Raw genomic sequence first — 19,953 nt, forward strand, 5'->3', positions numbered from 1 at the left:
TCCCTTCTGGGAAAGAATAGCATACCTATTTATTTTATTGTTACTGTTTTTATTCCTTGGTGGCTGACATGCTTACTAATGAAGCACTGGTACAACAAGAGAAGCCTTCTAACTCAGCTCCACTGTTGGCTCAGTGGTGCATACAAATTTCAACCATTTCCCCTTCCCCAGGAAGTGCTCTGTGTCACCCAGAAATGTGTCCCTCAGAGCTGTTCAGCCCTCTAAGGTGGGTGGTGGTGGGGAAGAGATTATTGAAATTCCCTAAAGCATATATTAGCACTTGAGCAGTGTTAGTCTGGAACCCTTCAGAAACACTAGTACTACAGCAGTGCTTTTCCTGTTACACCAGTGCATCATTTGCCAGGGTGTCAGTCACTATATTTGTTCCTTGCTAAAGACTAGGTGCCCTCCTGCAGGGAAGCAAAAAAGATGTAAATAATTCATAGTAATGCACTTTTTGCCCTCTGGAGAAACAGCTGTGTGTGTGTGTGTGTATAACATCCATTATCAGAATTCTGAAACCTTCCTTTCTTGCTGGATGACAACCACAATGGAACCCATTATGGAAAACATTTCCATTGGGGAAATTTGATTGATTGATTGATTGATTGATTGAATGATTGATTGATTGTTAAATTTATATACTGCCTTTCATTAAAGCAATTCCAAGGCGGTTTACAGCAAAAAAATTAAAACACGAGATGGTAAAAAAGACACAATTAAAATATTAAGTGAAAAAAATTAAACAAATCTGATTAAAATTTAAAACAAAGGCATAAAAGCAGTACAGACTATAAAGAGCAGCAGCAGAGAATCAAATAAATGCCTGAGCAAAAAGCCAGGTTTTTTCTAAAAGCTGTGATGGAGACCGAGGAGCGAATAGTCACTGGGAGAGCATTCCAGAGTCTGGGGACAGCAACAGAGAAGGCCCTGTCCCGCGTGCACGACAACCGAGCCTCCCTCATTGTCGGCACCCGGAGCAGAGCCCCCTCAGATTACCTCGTCAAGCGGGCAACAACCCTTGGGAGCAGGCGGTCCATCAGGTATCCCAGGCCCAAACCATTAAGGGCTTTAAAGGTCAAAACCAGCACCTTGAATTGGACCCGGAAACAAACTGGTAGCCAGTGCAGCTCTTTCAAAATGGGTGTGATGTGTTCCCACTAGGCAGCTCCAGATAAAACCCTAGCTGCCGCGTTTTGCACTAGCTGTAGTTTCTGGATATTCTTCAAGGGCAGCCCCACGTAGAGCGCATGTTTCCCAATGGAAAACATTATATGTTTTTTAACTTTTGTAAACCGCCTTGAGATGTTTTTAATGAAAGGCGGTATATAAATTTAACAATAGATAAAAACAACATAAAACCCAAGTCAAAACAAAATGGCAGAACGACGAAGTAAAACTGGAGGGATTCACCACCACTCATCCCCAATTAATTTATCATCACAAATATGGGCTTTTGCATGGAAATACATCAGTGCAAGTTCCTTCCCTTGCTACATTGGGGTGCTTGACTATTCTTATTTACAATTGTCATTCAGAGATGTGTATCCACACTCCTCAGCTGCGGACACAGATTACTTATCTGACAGACAAATGATCTCTCAAATTAAAAACCTGCATCACTCATATATGTATTTTTGTTCAGTTTGGAGATATAATTAAGACAGCAACAGCAAGAGTGAAATCCATCAAGAAAGCAATACTCACTCCAGGAGACTGATCCCTTGCAAACATTCCCCAAGTGTGCCAACTCATATTCTGCCGGTACTGCTGATGTTCTGTTTCACCAAATCCGTACACATATTGTGAAGGTAGGCGAGTTGAAATCTGAATGAATGTGTCACTGAATACGAAGCCAGGTAACTGGGAATCCCAACTGCAATTGAAGAATTAGCCCATTGTTATCGTGCAGGATACAATGTGCAGCAAAAATATTATATTGATGTCTGATGATGCGGAGCGGTTGAGTTTTCATGCGTATTCATGGGATGAAGAAAAGGGAAATGCAATTTCTGATACTGATATTGTGGCTCTGAGTGCTATAGTATTAAATAATTTTTATGTATCAAAATTTTCATTTATCACTTCAGTCCTATAGATATGGACAGCTATGATGAAGGACAGCATGCGTTATTCTAATATAGGTTCTGTAATATGCAATGAATAATATAGAGTGTGGTCCATTTTATTATTTACATTCTTTCTTTATTTGCAATTAAATATTATGTGTTTAGGTGTGAACCAACATAACTTTCTCTGTGGCTTTCATACAACAGTGGGTATCACTATCTAGACACTGATTATCTCATCTCCACTGCAGTCTTCCTTCCATGACACTCCACCATACTCCCAGCTTCACCTAACAAGGCAATGCAAAACCTGGTAATGGTAGATGATGAACCCTGGGGCTACACTGGTACAACATCTTGGATTAGCTCAAGATGCCACTGCAATTTTTTCCAGATCATAAGGTGATTATGCAATTGTTGTGCCCTGTTCCAAATACTTGTTTGCTTGGTGCCCCATCTCCTATCAGGCCATAACTGAGATAAGCTTTTGTAATGGTTAGTTTCATATGACTGCTGCCTGGTCTGGAAGGGGAGGAAATGTCATTAAAACATCAGTGCGTGAGAGCGTGTACTCACCGTGAGCATGACGTCTGAACCTATCAAATTCTGGTTCCCAAGCCACATAACCAAACTTCTATCAACTTTGTCAAGTCAGCTTTGAATCTTAGTGACAGAAGTCGGTAGAATCTTGGGAGAAGCAGGGCAGGAACCAGATTTGGGTGTGTTCAGAGATCATACCTGCTGAGAGCATGCGTTCTTGCCTTTTACCAACATTTCCCCCACTTCCAGATTGGGTGGCGGTAATGTGAATATGCCCAATAAATATTTCAGACAATTTCATAGCTGAGAAAGAGAGATAACAAATACTTGTACTTTCAGTGACTGATGCTGGTGTCGAGCTTATTGTTCAGTTTAGATTGTGAGCCTTTTGGGGACAGGGATCCATCTTATTTATTTATTTCACTATGTAAATCACTTTGGAAACTTTTGTTGAAAAGCTGTATATAAATATTTGTTGCTGTTGTTGTTAGAAGTTTTGTTGTTGATGATGTTGGGAGACTACCTTCAATTTTTTATTTGAACATTTTAAATAATTACTACTCATTCCAACAAGACATTTCCCCCCACAATATTAAAGCAGAACACAAGACAAGCAAAATTGATTTCTGGTGGAGAAAGGCATTTAGTCCAATCTAGAGCAAAGAGAGAATGATTCCTCATATGAAACAGATTCCTTGCCCACTTTTAAAGAGCTCAGAGCAGTACTGGGATATCTGATTCTTCAGAACTCATCCACACAGAGCCTACTGCATTTGTACAAAGGACAACCACAACATAATCTGAATGTTGTAAACTGATCTGGAACTTTTTTGTGAATCCCTTCCACTTACAGTAGCGCTCGATTGAGAAGAATCTCATTCTAGTGCTAGAGCACTTCTGTGTAACACCTAGAGCTGGGTCTCACAATCAGTGAGACCCGGCTTGTAAAGTTGAGCGGGGATTGCGGGCTAAGCCTGCTCTCCCCGCACACAAGCAAGCAGGAGCCCTGGGTGGCTGGATTGGCCGCCCACATGATTGTCGGCTCCGTGATGGAGCCGGTGGGGGCTGGGGAGCTCAGGGGCTGCATGGCCCCTGGAAGCTCCAGTATGCCCTGCACGAGTGCGCAGAGCATACTGGGGAGACCCCCGGAGCCGGGAGGTAGCTTTTCACCTCCCCTCCAGGGGTGTCCTCATGAGTACGTGTGCTGCAGAGCCGTGCCGTGGCTACTCATTATCTTGAAAACCAGGTTTGTGGAGCGCTCGCTCCGCAAACCTGGTTTTAGGGCAGGGGTACTTGAGCGAGTTACCCACTCTAGACCACCGGGCTCGCAGCTGAGCCTGGTAGTTCTCACAATTACAGAAAATCAGGCTAGCGGAGGCTAGCCCGATTTTCTGCAATCGTGAGAATAGCCCCCTAATATACCCAAACATCAGTGATCCATGGTGGGTCTAGAACATTGCATGGCAATCCTTTTTATTTATTTTAAACATTCAGCCATGAAGATTTCATGGAAGGCAATTCATCTCAAGGGATCTAACACTGTAAAATGTAGGAAGGCTTCGTATTCTTAAGTACAGTTTTAAAAACATATACAAGTGGGATCTGCAGATGTATTGAGGTCTAGAGAGCTGTGGTATCATTCCTGTATTACATACCTTTGTAAAGAACATTAACAGATCAAAGCCTTGGGAAACTGTCTCACAGCAACTGAAACCTGCCTGCAAATTGACTGTGACAAACACCAGGAATCCCATCCAGTATTTTACCAGCACTTCTAATTTTAACTGTTCTGAGAACCGCAGGGGGGGAACCTGCACTGACATTTCCCCTCATTTTAAATGATGAACTGTTAAAGGGCGGCAGGGTGGGGGGAATCTGAAATCATCCATAACGGGTGAGGGAAATATTTTAAGCATTGATGGTGTTGAAAAGGTTTTGATTATCTATTATACATCTGTGGTGCTCTGCTTTGCTTAATGGTGTGCTGCTTATCTCTCTATGCTGTCTGATCATTTGAGATGACAGGTACATAAAGGAAAAGCTAAACTAAGCTTAGCCTGTTGCCTGCTGATCCTAAAAGAAACAGAGAAAATACTTCGGTTCACAAGGCATTTACTCAAAAGATTATAGCAGAAGAACAGAGAACTTCTAGGGGACCTTAACCATAAAACAGTGATATTTCTTCACCTCAATTGTTCTCTAAAAATTTAAACCAATTATGTGATCGCTGCAACCTTTTGCATCTTTACCAATCCTCTCCACAATACTCAACTCAGTCCTGTAGATTCACACACACACACACACACACACACACACACACACACACACACACACACCCCGGACCGGGTCTCATGATCCGTGAGATCCGGTTTGGGGCTGTGAGCAGAAAGAGCGGGCTAAGCCTGCTCTCCTCACTCATGAGCAGGGAGGGAGCCTTGGGCGGCTGGATCGGCCACCCACACGATTGCTGGCTCCAAGACAGAGTTGGCGGGGGCTGGGGAGCTTGGGGGCCGTGTGTCCCCCGGAAGCCCCAGTATGCCCTGTGCGAGCACGCAGGGCATACTGGGGAGACCGCCGGAGCCAGGAGTCAGCTTTTCGCCTCCCGGTCGGGGGTCTGCACACGAGTAGCCATGGCGCGGAGCTGCGCTGCGGCTACTCATGAGCAGATAGCCCGGGTTTGCAGAGCGCCCGCTCCACAAACCCGGGCTAAGGGTCAGGTTACAGGAGCGGGTTAGCCACTCCAGAACCACCGGGCTTGGCTGTGAGCCTGGTGGTTCTAACGATCAGCAAAAACCGGGCTAGCAGAGGCTACCTGATTTTTGCTGATCGTCAGAATAGCCCCACCATGTTTTTACTGAAAAGACATATCTTGCACCTTCATTAAAAAAAATCCCAGAGCAGCTTACAAAATTCAGATTAACAATAAAACAACAAACAATACAAACAATCTATCAAAAATCAAAAAACACCTAAAGGCTCTTCACACGATTAGTGTGAAGAGCCATAAGTGGGTGTCCGGGAAGAGCAGGTTTCACCCCATCTCCCTGCAGATGTTCACTGGCTCATTGCTGGGCAGGCAGATCGCCTGGCCAGGAGGGTGGTGGCTTTGCTTAGGCACTCCTGCACCTGACCCTGGTTCGTCCAGCAGCTCCAGGGGTCAGGTGAAGGGAAGATCTGCCATGCAGCATCCCCCCCCCGAGCCCCAGTAATGCACTGCTCAGGTGCCTGGTGCATTTCTGGGGTCCCCGTCCCCTCTACCCAACTGTGTCCGAGCAGCCGTGGCAGACACACAACCAAAAAATGGGGTTAACAGAGCACTCACTCCATTAACTTCATTTAAGGGGGAGGGCATTTAGGAAGGAGGAAGCCACCACAGAGAAGGCCTTATCCTGCAGCCCTTATCCTCCCAAATGAGCCTTAGATGCAGGCACATGCAGGAGTCCCTCTCTGTCATACTGTATAGTTCCATTGTATTTATTTTAATGCACCTGTGGTAGAGCAGTAGTAGGGCTACTATCACTGACCTTCATGCTGCATGGAGGCTTCCTTGTTTGCTTACAACCAAAGACAACTCGGGTTTTTTTGTTTCTACTTAGTCACAGGCTCTATTCAGGCTTTTGCTATCTTGGTACAGATTTTGAGGGGACATGAGCATGCCAGCTAATCTCCCTCATACATGTCAGAGCTCCTTATGGCAGGGAGTTTGCCTCTGCATGGATAAAGAGCATGGATATACAGATGAGAAGGGCTGGCCAGCATGCTAGCTCTGGGAGGAGAGATGGTCTTGTGGCAGCAAGCCTGAACGGTCCCTTTGCTAAGCAGTTATGCCCTGGTTTGCATTTGAATGGGACACTACGTTTGTGAGCACTGTAAGATATTCCCCTCAGGGTATGGGGCCACTCTGGGAAGAGCATCTACATACAGAAGGCTCCGAGTTCCCTCCCTGGCATCGCCAAGATAGGGCTGAGAGAGATTCCTGCCTGTAACATTGGAGAAGCCACTGCCAGTCTGTATAGACAATGCTGAGCTAGATGGACCAATGGTCTGACTCAGTATAAGGCAGCTTCCTATGTTCCTATGCTTACATCTCCTCCGTACTTGTGTACAGTGCTGTACCTAGAATGCGAACACTAGAACAAAGCTTGTAACTGAGTGGAAAGGGAAAGAATTGAGAAGTAGTTGTTTGTTTACAACCAATCAAGAAAGCCTTCTCTAGCATGAAGTAGGATTAACCACATGACTGCTGCTTTACACTGTAGTATAACACAACTGCAGCAAAGATGGAAGAAAACCTTCCTTATGAGGTAAGGCTACAATGCTTGGCGCTTTTGGGTTTAGAAAAAATATGACTGAGGGGAAACATGATAGATGTAAATAAAATAGGGATGTGCAAATCGATTTGGATTTAAATTGATTCGATTCAAATCTGTGTGATTTGAGTGATTCAAATTTGAATCGAATCACCCCTTAAAAGGGCAATTTGATTCAAATTTGAAATGAATTTTCAAAGTTTGATTCAAATTCAATTTGAGAGTAATTTGGCAAAAAATCTCCCAAACATTCAGGCACCCTGATGAGTAAAAAAAAAAGGGGGGGTGCCAAAACAATTTGAATTTTGGACCAGATTCGAATTTTATTCAAATTCGGAACAAATCTTTGGAATTTGAATTTGGAACAAATAAAAAAATCCATTTCATGCACATCTCTACTATAAAATTATGCATGGTGTGGAGAGAATGCAGAGAGAGAGAGAGAGAGAGAGAGAGAGAGAGAGAGAGAGAGAGAGAGAGATTTCTTCTCCTATAACACTAGAACTGGGAGTCATCCCATGAAAATAATTGCCAAGTACATTTAGGACCAGCAAACAGAAGAACACAATCCATAATTAACCTATAGAATTCTCTGCCACAGGATGTGGTGACAGCCAACAGACTGGATGGCTTTAAGAAGGGCTTAGATAAATTCATGGAGGACAGGCTCTATCAATGGCTACTAGTCTGAGGGCTATTGGACACTTCCAGCTTAAGAGGCAAGATGCCTATAAATACTGGCGGGGGTGGGGGTAGCAGAAGAGAGGGCATGCCCTCACCTCTTGCCTGTGGGCTTTTCAGAGGCATCCGGTGGGGCACTGTGGGAAACAGGATGCTGGACTTCATAAGCCTTGGGCCTGAGCCAGCAGAGCTGTTCTTATGTCCTTAACCTCTGGGCAACATTAAACCAATTATATGAATGAGCCAATCATCTGAAATACAAGAGTTGTATGCACATCACACCCAAACCTGTTTGCACCATGGTAGAGTGCAAACAAACACATTCTTTTGTGTAGTGATCAGTTCCTTTGACTAGATATCTTAGAAGGTGCCAGATTTATAGTGACCAGCAATGCATTTGAGACTCATGTGAATAAACCATGTCAACTATCCTAACATCATTTTGCTTGGGAATCAGAAGCTTTTCAACTCAAGCAGATGTTGGATATAATTCAGCACTCATCTTCACAGAGCCTCTTAAACTTGCACAAGGGACAATCAATGGAACAAAATTTGAAATGTTGAGCTTAAGGAAGCAGTTTAATCTAGGGCCACCTAATGGCACAGTGTGGAAACAATTTGATTACCAAGCCAGAGGTTGCCGGTTCGAATCCCCACTGTACCTATAATGGACAGCAGCGATATAGGAAGATGCTGAAAGGCATAATCTCATATTGCATGGGAGATGGCAATGGTAAACCCCTCCCACAGGGCTCTGTGGTCACCAGGAGTCGACATCGACTTGACGGCACACTTTACATTAAGATATTAAACATAATATTAATATGGAAAATTAGCAGTGGTTATATCCTACTCTTCATTTGGAGGGTGTGTGTGGATTTAGCAACCTCTAGAGTCCAAATTCGTCACTAGGTGCCAGTAGCTAATCTGGTGGACAAAATTGTGTTCTCACACACTGTTTGAAAACCATATAACCTCCAAGAATGTTTTTCAAACTTTCCTATAGAAAACCAGAATTATAAAGTTTGACAGTTGTCTGTAGGGTTTTAGAAGGGAGAGAGAACCTGAGAGTAGTTGAGCTTGACAATAAATTTTGAGTAGAAAATTGAGACATGTTATGATGTATATTCACAACCATTCAGTTTCAGCAGTAGAACAGTGTTAGTTGTACTGTACAAACATCTTTGAGGCAGTAAATAATCTAAATATGGCTGCATTTGCACGTAACATGGAACTGTGGGCCCATTGGACCTGTGGTCTGTCCCCCCGCCCCAGGTTACCTGTCCCCATTTAGATGTAACCAGCAGGACCCTCTCTGCAATCAGGGAGACTGCAGAGATCCAATCACAGTCAAAGTGAGGGAGGAGCTTTCTCCCTCAACTCTGGTTAATGCAGCGGCCAGCATCCGGATGTAACAGACCAGCCATGGAACCTCAGTTATGAGTGGCAAAGCTCACTACAAACCTAAGGTTCAAACTGGAGTTTGGGGAAGGAATCCTTGGGTTGCTTTGGTGTCCAAACAATGGTTGAGTCGTTCAGACGTACAACAAATTCAAAAAAATCAACATAAGACTCTGGGTAAAGTTGTTTCCTTACCCAAGAAGATTGTGCACATTATATTAATGATATCTTTATAGTCCATGACTATTGTCTTGTTCTCACAAGGATGCTGATAAATAGAAGAAAATGGAAAGTTTCACCCATTGTTTTAAGGGGCATATGTAAAACATAAGGTGGGACATATACTGCATGCTAGAAATCATGATAATAAAGTTGTATAATGTAGCTCAAGCATTCTCAAGGGTCAGTCAGTGAAAAATAAGCATGTGTTATAAAACAATGGGCAGTTCTGGTCAGGTGGAGCCAGATACTCTAAGAATACAAGTTAAGGATAAAAGAAAGAAAGTTGGTATTGACTGTGGTGAAAATAAACCTACTTCAGATATGTGTGTTACATATTAGGGATGTGCAAAAAATTTCGGGCACAGAACGATCTGTGCCCGAAATGAACAATTTCGGGTGATTCGGGGCCGAACCGAATCACCCCCGATGTCCCCCGATATTTTTCGGGCACGAGCCGAATCACCCGAATTTCGGACGCGAAGTTTTTTCTGAGGTGTGAATTCTCATTCTATCATAGCAAATGAGATTTTTTCAATTAAACAACTCTCATGACCCCACTTTCACTTTTTCACACCTCAATTACTATGAATAATATGAGGAAGTAATCAATTTAGCACACTTCACCTTATGAAGACAAACCTCATAAAAATAAAATCACCAAAATTCACCCCTTTGCCCAATCACTCTTAAATTGGGGATGGGTGGTAGCCTCCACCCATCAGGCACTATCTACCAGCCCACCCCACTCTTTTGGGGCAGATCCACTTTCTGCCCCCAAACTGCCCCAAAGTCACTAAAACTTCAAACATTCTCAAAAAATCACCCCTTTGTCTAAACCCCCTGAAATTGGGGTGGTAGCCTCCACCCATTAGGCACTACCACCCCACCCCACTATTCTGCCCCAGGCCCCACTTTCTGCCCCAATCTGCCCCTAAGACATGAAAATTTCAGAAATTTCCCAAAAATCAGCCCTTTGCCCAATCCCCCTGAAATTGGGGTGGTAGCCTGCACCCATTAGGCACTACCACCCCACCCCACTCCTTTTGCCCAGATCCCATGCTATGCCCCAGAACTGCCCCAAAGTCACCAAAACTTCAAAAATTCACCAAAAATCAGGACTTTGCCCAATCCCCCTGAAATTGGGGTGGTAGACTCTACCCATTGGGCACTACCACCCCACCCCAAAATTATGCCCCTGGGCCCCTTTTTACCCCCCCGAATCGATTCAGATTCGGATTCAGATTAAATCCGAATCCAAACCGAATCAAGGGTGATTCAGGTGACCCATATTCGGGCACAAAACAGAACGGGGTGATTCGGTTCGGGTCCGAGCCGAATCACCCGAAAACCCGAATTGCACACCCCTATTACATATGACTGTGAAAACACATCGCAAGTATATAAATAACCCCATCAAGGCAATCCTGGCTCTCCAGTTGTTGCTGAACTACAGCTCCCATCGCCCCCCAGCCACAATTTATTATTATGGGAGGGAAGTTAGGAAGGAAGGAAGGGTTATTCTGACCTTTGCAACAACACAACAAGGCTATTCACACGTGCAGAGGAAACGGGGCTAAGAGAGTCCAGCCCAGTTTCCTCCATGCATGTGAACTGCTGGTAGCTGCACAGCTCCCAGCAGCTAGCCTGCCTAATTGCCCCCCAAGTGAAACAAGGTTAGCGGAGTGACTGCTCCGCTACTCCTGTTTTGGTGATCGTGTGCCTGCGCGGCACGGCTCTGCAGTGACACATGAGTCAGGAGGCTACAACAAGCCTCCTGGTATCAGTCCCCCCAGAATGCCCCGTGCACCCGCACGGGGCATGCTGGTTCCGGCGGCCAGGTGACCCCCAATAACCACTGCACCTACTGGCTCCTTGACAGAGCCAGTAATTGTGTGGGTGGCCGATCTGGGCTAGGCACAGGATCATCTGTGGGGAAGCAGAACCCTCCTCGGTTACGCAGAACACTCCTCGGCTCTCCGCACTGCTCATGTGGAGAGCCTGTGTGTGTAATATGGTTTAATACCCTGTTAAATGCATTACGACAATGTGCTTGTCTGTGATCATAATAAAGGAATTGATTGAATTGACAATGACAACAATGACAAATATTTATATACCGCTTTTCAACAAAAGTTCCTAAAGCGGTTTACATAGATATAAAAATAAATACTGTAAAATGTAACTGTAATTGTAACTGCTACTTACATGACTGTCCCAGTACTTCTGCGCACAACCTGAATTCCAAATGGATTGTTTTGAATTGACACATCATAGAGACGATTCTCAGGGGTACTTGCAGGAGTATTGGGGAGATTCAGTGGCACTGGAACCTCATATCTTGGGTTACTGTAATCATAAATCTGCACAGAAGAAAGGGTATTTGGCTTAAAGCATGGTCATAGAATATATATTGCAAGAATGGAATTGGAAATTTGCCCAATATCAGTTACAGGACTCTCTCAAAATGACAGGATCTTCGAGTAGCTCCTATAGGTAGCCAACAAATTAAAAGGCCTGTGATAAAAAGACACTGCTGGGTGTAGTTGTTAGTATGGGTGGACCAGGCAGAATTCAAATCCCTGTTCTGCCATGAATCTTATTGGGTGACTCTGGACCAGTAACTTATCTATCAGCCTAACCTATGTCACAGGGTTGTTGTGAAGATAAACATAACCATGTACAATGCTCTGAGCTTCTTGGAGGAAGAACATGATATAAGTGTAAAACTAAATACATACATAAAGTACATATTGAAGCTCTTCTCACAATTAGTGAGAAGAGCTTCTGGTGGGTCTGCAGGGAGAGTGGACTTAGCCCGCTCTCCCCACAGACAAGCAGCCTCCAAGCCCTGGGGGCCGGATCGGCTGCTCACACAGCTGCCAGCTCTGTCACAGAGCTAGTGAAGGCTGTGGGGATCAGGGCCCATCCGGCCCCTGGAAGTCCCAGGATGCAACCTCCCAGTCAGGGGTCTAATAGTGTGTTGCCATGTGCTGTGGTGATGCTCATTTAAGGGGGCAGACTAGCTGCCTTGGAACCACCGGGCTCACCCACGATCCCACTGGTTCCAACGATCAGTAGAAAGTAGGCTAAGATCATGGGAACAGGTTCATTGTTTACACTGGCTAGCAGCAACAAACCCAGATTTCAAACCATAGTTTTTCTCAGCCCTACCTGGAGATGTTGAGGATCAAACCTGGGACCTTCTGGTTACAAAACAGATCTTATTCCACTGAGCTATGGCTCCATTCCAGACCCTGTACAACTTGTGACCCACCAAACTAAACACAGTAGACAAGCCATGGATTGTGGCTCTCTTTGTGCTTGACAACTTCCCTCCCCCCGCTCCCTGCCACCACTTTTTGCAGTTCTAATCAGACAGCAAAACCTGAAGATACATTGAACCTATGCTGGATTATGCTTGATTTGTGCGGCCAAAAGTTGTGCAAGCCTATTTAAGAGACTATGTAGCTAACTGGTACCAACTGATAACAGTAAATATTTATATACTGCAGTTTACATAGAAACCTGATGGTTCCCTGTCCCAAAAGGGCTCACAATCGAAGAAGAAATATAAGATATACACCAGTAATCACCAGCATTTGTTACTGGTGTTTACCTAATATTTCTCTTTAGATTTAGACATTGTCTGTCTAGGAGTGGATAAGGACAGTTGCTCTCCTCCTGCTAAATATAAGTGAATCGCCATTTTAAAAGGCACCACTAGGGGTAGGGTGGGTACAACTTTACTTGCTGCATCACTGGAATAGGAAAAAAATTATTCAAGGAGATAACCTTGGAGAATCTATGTTGGTAGCAGGAAAAATACAAGGATTACACATGCCTCAAAACAGAACTGTTCATTGTTGTTACAACAAGGGCTTTGCAGGAGCTCTGTCCAATAGTAACTTCGCCAAACTCTACATGAGCTGAAAAGGTTCAAAAAGCACTAACTAAAAACCGCAGCACACCCTGGATGCAGAACAAAGATTCACATTCCTTTCAAATTACCAATCTATCAAACCAAAACCCAAAGAATGTAAATGTCCAACAGCCCGTACCTATTCAAACTATTTTAAAGAAACTGTGATTAATTGTAAGACTGTAATAATGTACATTCTTTGCAATGATGATCTATTGATTAGATATTAATTAATTATCCACAGACTCCCTTTCTCTATAATTCGGACTAGATGTGAAAGTCCATGAGGCTTGTAAACATTTCCATCAACATATGCTGATGGAATCTACAGGAGCTATATTATTTTATTTCAGCTAACACAGTAAAAATAATGCTTGATTTAATACTTAACCAGTGGGGCTAAAAAAAACCACACCACAACAAAACTTTTGCCATTGATATGAATAAAAAGTATTTTCGGGTGATTTCAAGGTAAATAATTTAGAGTATTTTCAATGCATTTACCTTAAATTGTAGCATGTTGTTCTCATGATATTTCACCTCCAAGCGAAGTGTGTCGATGTTTGTGAGGCTCAACTTTGGATGGGTAGCAAATGTAGTGCCTTTGCCAAGGTTGGCTATTAATCCAGAAGATGTGTATTGAACTTCTTCAACACTGTAACCATCATTTGGGTCATAGTAACAGTATGGAGCACCTTCAGTAGTAACAGGCTGAAAATGATCCATTGCATGATAATATGTAGATTAGTGAAGAGAATTTGGAAGTAGATAAATTCCTGCACAGTATATGACTCAATCATCTCCAGTATTTATAACTATAGTTTCAGATAACTTGTAGCTAACAAGGCTGGCCCTGCAGATGAGCCATGGGTGCATTGCTCGTTCACCCTCCCCACCCTGGGTAACTGTGTGACTGGGGATTTCAACTGTATGGCTGGAGATTCCTGTGCCCAACTGGGCCAAATGAGAACCTGTGTAGCTCAGAACAGGGCAAGCATATTGGGAGAGATAGGCAGCCAGGGCAGGAAGGGTGAACAAGCAACACACCCATGGCTTGTTTTCTCCCCCCACCACCCCACAGCTCATCTGCAGCGGTCACCCCTGATTAGACCAGTGTTTCTAAGCTTGAAGAATAACTTGGGGTCATTCTGGAATTTTGAAAGAGTGGAGAAAAGACTTCCCTTTAAAACCCAGCCAGAATCCCCATTTTGCTGGGATTTAAAGCTCTGATTGATTGATTGATTGATTGATTGACTGATTGATTGCTCTTTGCCTTCTGAAACTACATCCTTGAGGGTCATGCAGCCCTTGAGGACATAGTTTTCCAAATCTCAGCATGCCCTTCTTGACACCGGAGATAGGGTGTATGCATGTGTTCTTGGGGCACCGGCAACTCTGGTGAACTTGAGGTTATGTGTGACATGTGAAGCCACCCTATATGGCACTGGATACAGTTACACAGGCAACAAAGATGGGTTGTTGCTCCTAAAATAAACAGTGGGGAAACACGAAAGGGAGGGAGAGAAAAAAGAATGTAGACAAATGCTGTTAAGCGTACTGATAGCTTGATTATAGTTGGAAATAGGATTAAGAAGGTACGCCACAAACCCTCAAGTCACGTAGGTGACTTTAGTTGTGGCTTATATGGCGTTCATGTCCAGTTGCGACTAAAACTAATCTGGTTTATTTCCTAACTGAATCTTTGATTACTGATATCTGTTTTGAAGGATTTTGAAGAAGAACTTGAAAGAAGAGAGAGAAGTGACCCAGGGAATCATTTACTAAATCCTCAACCAACACACCTCTAAAAATCAAAGCTATATATGGAAAGGAACATTTTAGTCCCTTTGCCTGCATAGCTTTCTTTTTGGGATTTGGATTTTTTAAAAACACACACACACACACACACTTACATTCCAGTTACAGCCGAGAGCTTTACAGCTTGCTTCTGTTGCGTCAGGTGCAGGATGACAATCAAATTTGTCATCTTCTTTTAGGATTTGGTTCCATGAAATCTTGTGTGATTCTCCTAATTTAAGCTGAAGACCTGTTATACTGGCAACCTGTGGAAATCAAAACCAAAACCAAATCATAAATAACAGAACAGAACTCTGCGAGACTGCAGAGAGGCAGAGGAGCTGGCTGGGTGGGCTTCCTTCTTGACAGAAGGACAGACTGCACAGCCAATTGGGCCAGAGTGAGGAAGAAGCTTCCTCCCTCAACTCCAGCTCCATGGGCACAAAACTGTGGAGGCAGCATTTGGATGTAATGCTGGCACTGCAGAATCAGAGTCGAGGCACCAAAGGTTCAGAGTGGAGTTTGGGGAGGGAAACTGTGGGTACGTTCTTGCCTTCAACTTCTGTTTCTTGAATTCAGATGTGTGTCCAAGGAAACCAGAGGTGAAGGGACCTCTGGTTTCCTGTTAGGTCTGAATTCAGTGATAGAATAACATGATATCAGAACAGACGTAAGTGACCAGATGCCACTCTCAAGGGCAATTATGAGTTTAGTGTAACATCTAATTTGACCCTAGAGTTTCATGCAACTGTACAAGTGAATATATGTACAGTAGCTGCGCCTGGTACCTCTGTATCTATTCATTAATCTGATCCCATGCAGAACATGGTACATATGAAAGATGTTTCAGTTCCTAGAATTTATGAAAACAGCCAGCAATATTTACCTTATATGCAGCATTGTAACTGACGTTGAAAGGATAAGTTTGAGTTTGATCATTTGAAGTCACTGACACATTTGTAGGCTCAAGAGGCAACCCAAGGATTTTGATTTCATCAAATATTAATGGATCATTGTAGCCGTTCACTACTAAAGTCATGCTTAATACATTCTGAAAGACAAAAGTATTAAGGTTTGTTAAGAAACCTTATGATGAAGAAGTAATAGAATTATACATTTCTATTATTTTCTATTATTTTCAAGACCAAATTCCCATAAAGTAGAAACAAATGTTGAATCATCACTCACATGCTGAAAATAGCCATTAGGGAGACACTATGCTGGGCTGAAATTTGTTCTCCCTTTACTGAATATAAGGGAGTCACCACTTTGAAAGGTGTGTCTTTGCCCAGCTGGCAGGGGTATCTTTCCACAGTGAATCAGGCAGAAATATGGAGGGCAGCCTCTTTTGTCAATGGACACTTAAACTTATAGCTTTTAATTGCTTCATTCATTTATTTCTAGTGGCCTACTAACAATTCTGTCACACCACAGTGTGGAAATAACGGTCCTGCAGTTGAACAAGGTGGCCAAGGAGCATGGTCCCCAATGGTTACCAAGAACCACCTACTTGGCTCCCTCCAGCCAATGAAAAAGCCCATCCAGCCTTGTATTTCAAAGCTGGGTGGGGTAGTAGCACAGCACCTGAGACATGCTTTGGTGTGCACCATGCTTTATACTGTTAAGGTATTTCAAAAGCTCCATTTTACAGCTAGGGATCATTGAAGTTCAAAGGTAAGTGACTAATCCAAAGCTAGCCAGTGAATCCATGGCAGAGAAATCTTCAGCTGAAAGAATCACTACTGAGTCTAAGAGATAAGTGCCAGGTCTTGTCAATTAATCCACAGCAAAGAAATCATAAGCAGAAACGAGTAAACACTTTGTATTCATCAGACATATCTTACAGGTGGAAACAGTGAAACCAAGAGAATTATTTGCAGATCATGAATTCTTCCTGGTGGAAATGTTTTGCTGTAATTGTGTTGTAATTTATTGTACAAGACAGTAATTTTGAAAAATTGACAAAATTTGATTGTAAACTATCCTGAGCAGCAGTGAGCTGAATGGGTGGAATATAAGTATGGGGGGAGGGAGTGGGAGAGGGAGAGGGAGAACGGGAGAGGGTACTGCCAGCAAGGGGTTATAGTAAGCCCCTCTAATTTAAAAAATGAAAGAAAAAAAGGATCAGGACAAGCCACATTAAAAACATTTGGGGACGGAACTATAGTGTAAAAGAAACAGCTGTGCCCACTAGGGATGTGCACGGAACCGTGGCGGGCAGGCTCAAAGGTGGCGGGGATGCTGCTTTAAGAGCGAGGGAGGGTGTACTTATCCCTCCCTCTGCTCCCCCCCCCGCTGGCATTCGTTTACTTCCATATCCGGACAACAGGGGCAGCAGGGAAGTATGCTGCTGCCCCGATGGGCTTGGAAGTAAACAGATGCCGGCAGGGGGAAAGTGGCAGGAGGGGTAAGTGCATCCTCTCCAGCTCTTACAGTTAGACATCCCCCACTGTTGAACAAGCGGAACCGCCAGTTTTTCATTCTGTGCACATCCCTAGCACCCATCCATTTTGGAAGCCAACAGCTGCTTGGGGCAGGGTGATTTTTGCTAAGAAAATGGTACAAAGAGTTACCCTCCTATTCCCCATGAACCCAATAAGAAAAAGCACTCTTCTCTCTCTGGCTGTTTTTAGTGGGGAAAGGAGGCACTTCCAGTGGTAAGCACACTGGACAAGAAGGAACATATGGAGCTTCCTTATACCGAGCCAGACTTCTGGTCCATCTTGGTCAGTATTGTCTACACTGACTGGCAGCAGCTCGCCAGAATTTCAGACTTTCTGAGCCCTAGCTGGAGATGCTGAGGTTTGAGCTGGAGATCTCCTGCAAGCATGTGCTCTAGGACAGAACTACAGCTCTCCTGTAAGTTTAGGCACACATCCTGTTTGAACATTGGCACGGCACTGTGAAGAGACCCAGTGCATGAGAATGGGCACTGATCTGAGAGGGAAAAGAAGGAGTTAAAAGAAAGAGCTTACAAAGGCAGCCAGCAGGAGCACTCCTCTCTGTCCCATGATGGCAGGAATGCTGTCAGCTAGAGAGACTTTAGTCCCAGCCGGCTGTTTCCCCCAAAGCAAATGCTGGCGCAGAGCAGTGGCACAGCATCATAGAATATACAAGAGATCTGCACCTACTGTTGCAACACAGTGCAAGCCAGGCCAAACCTTTTGGCCATTTGAGGCACATACACTCACTCGACAATATCCCCGCAGCATGCACATGATCCTGCCCAAACAACTAGAGTGCGCACACAAAAAAGTGGTGAAGACATGAGATCACACATCTCTTTTAAAACTCCAGATGAAGAGTCAAAAGGGTACAGGCAGCGGGAACAAGATGGGGAATTTATGGAAAATTAGTTGTTACACTAGTGGACATTCCTGTTGGTTTTTCTTTCTTTCTTTCAAATCCTCAGTCAGTTCTCACAGGGCCCACCCAGCACTCCCCTCACCAGGGATTGTTCCTGGTCCTAACATTCCCAAGGAGTTTTAGGACCAACAAAAGGAAATACTTTTTCACACAGTGTGTAATTAATCTATGGAATTCTCTGCCACGGGATGTGGCAATGGCCACTAGCTTGGATGGCTTTAAACAGGCTTAGACAAGTTCACAGAGGATAGATCTATCAATGGCTACTAGTCTGGTGGCTATGGGCCAACCTCCAGTTTCAGAGGCAAGATGCCTCTCAATACCAGTTGCAGAGGAGCAACAGCAGGAGTGAGGACATGCTGTCGCCTCTTGCTTGTGGACTCAGAGGCAACTGGTGGGTCAGTGTATGAAAAAGGATGCTGGACTGCATGGATCTTGGGCCTGATTCAGCAGGGCTGTTCTTATGTTCATACAATCAATGCATTCAGGGAACAAATATCATGACTCTCTAGAAAAATAAATAGCAAAACCAAACAAAAAATTACTAGCCAAGTTAACGCAGTCTAAGTGAGCTAAATAAGTTTCCCAACAAAGTAACAGTTAGTTAATGATTACTGGGCTCTCTCAACAAAAGAGCAGGAAAGAAGAAGAACTGAATACAGGTGGCCCTCACAATCAGTCATTCCAGAAACTGTGGTTTAACGTATCCATGCTTTCAGGGCCCCAGAAATTACCTCTGGAGTCATTTCCAGTGTCATTACTGTTTGAAATCATTTTGTGACTCTTAAAAAAAAAAAAAAATTCCGCAATGTTGCTAAAATTGGAGGGATTGGGGATTTTGGGTGGGGCATTGCTGGAGACCAAGGCAGAGTGCTTTATTTCTCTTATTGTATTTCCCTACTATTTTTAGCCTTTTGTGAGTGTGTAGGAACCTAACCCCTAGATTCCCGTAGGGGTGAGGTTTTGTTATTTGCAGTTTGTGTATTTGCATCTCTATGCGAGAAGGGAACCCCGCAAATCACAAGGGCTACCTGTATATCATGCTCTCGAGAATGAGCACCAGACTCCTTCATTTGTCATCTCTTCCCACACCCTTGTATTTGCTCTGCTCTTGTGAACTTTGGAACCCAACCCTGTGTATGTTTATTTGAACATATTGATAATAAGGTGGTTTATTTAGATGTCGCAATGACTCACACTTACAGTTACAAATCTGTCTGATTAAAGCTACAAATCAGTAGCATACATCAGCTCTCAGCGACTTCTTGCCTTTTTTTCTCCTTACCCAACCCACCCCTTTTTTGCAAGCTGAGTTTCAGCAAAAATGGAAAGGGCGGAGGGGGGGAGGAAAAAGAAGAGGGGGAAAGGAGGTAGATGTGATTAGGGCCTTTAATAAAAATAACAGTAGAAAGCTGGAGTTTGCAAGAAAAACGTAGCAAGCAGTAAGATTCAGGAAGGAAAGCAGTTAAAACTCATGTGGGGTGGTAAAACTGGTGGCTACAGAGCACAAGGGAGCAAAGAAAATTAAGGAGCGACATCATTTAGGGAAATGATCTCTAGCAGATTATTTAACACCTTTCACAGGTTAAAGGTAAAGTGTGTTGTCAATTCCAACTCCTGGTGCCCCCAGAGTCCTGTGGTTTTCTTT

The 19,953-nt window shown here is 43.8% G+C and overlaps 1 protein-coding gene across 1 annotated transcript in view; it reads right to left on the reverse strand.

Moving 5' to 3' along the window:
• Positions 1 to 19,953, reverse strand: part of SI (sucrase-isomaltase) — a 220,785-nt gene that overhangs the window by 145,128 nt on the left and 55,704 nt on the right. The window contains exons 23-27 of the mRNA XM_053309014.1: positions 15,826 to 15,990; positions 15,056 to 15,205; positions 13,647 to 13,853; positions 11,429 to 11,583; positions 1,708 to 1,876 (exon numbers count right to left, since the gene is read on the reverse strand). Of these exons, the coding sequence (XP_053164989.1) occupies positions 1,708 to 1,876; positions 11,429 to 11,583; positions 13,647 to 13,853; positions 15,056 to 15,205; positions 15,826 to 15,990 (846 nt within the window). The remainder of the gene's footprint in view (positions 1 to 1,707; positions 1,877 to 11,428; positions 11,584 to 13,646; positions 13,854 to 15,055; positions 15,206 to 15,825; positions 15,991 to 19,953) is intronic.

The sequence above is a fragment of the Hemicordylus capensis genome, chromosome 3, assembly GCF_027244095.1.
Source record: "Hemicordylus capensis ecotype Gifberg chromosome 3, rHemCap1.1.pri, whole genome shotgun sequence".
In the NCBI taxonomy this organism is placed as follows: domain Eukaryota; kingdom Metazoa; phylum Chordata; class Lepidosauria; order Squamata; family Cordylidae; genus Hemicordylus; species Hemicordylus capensis.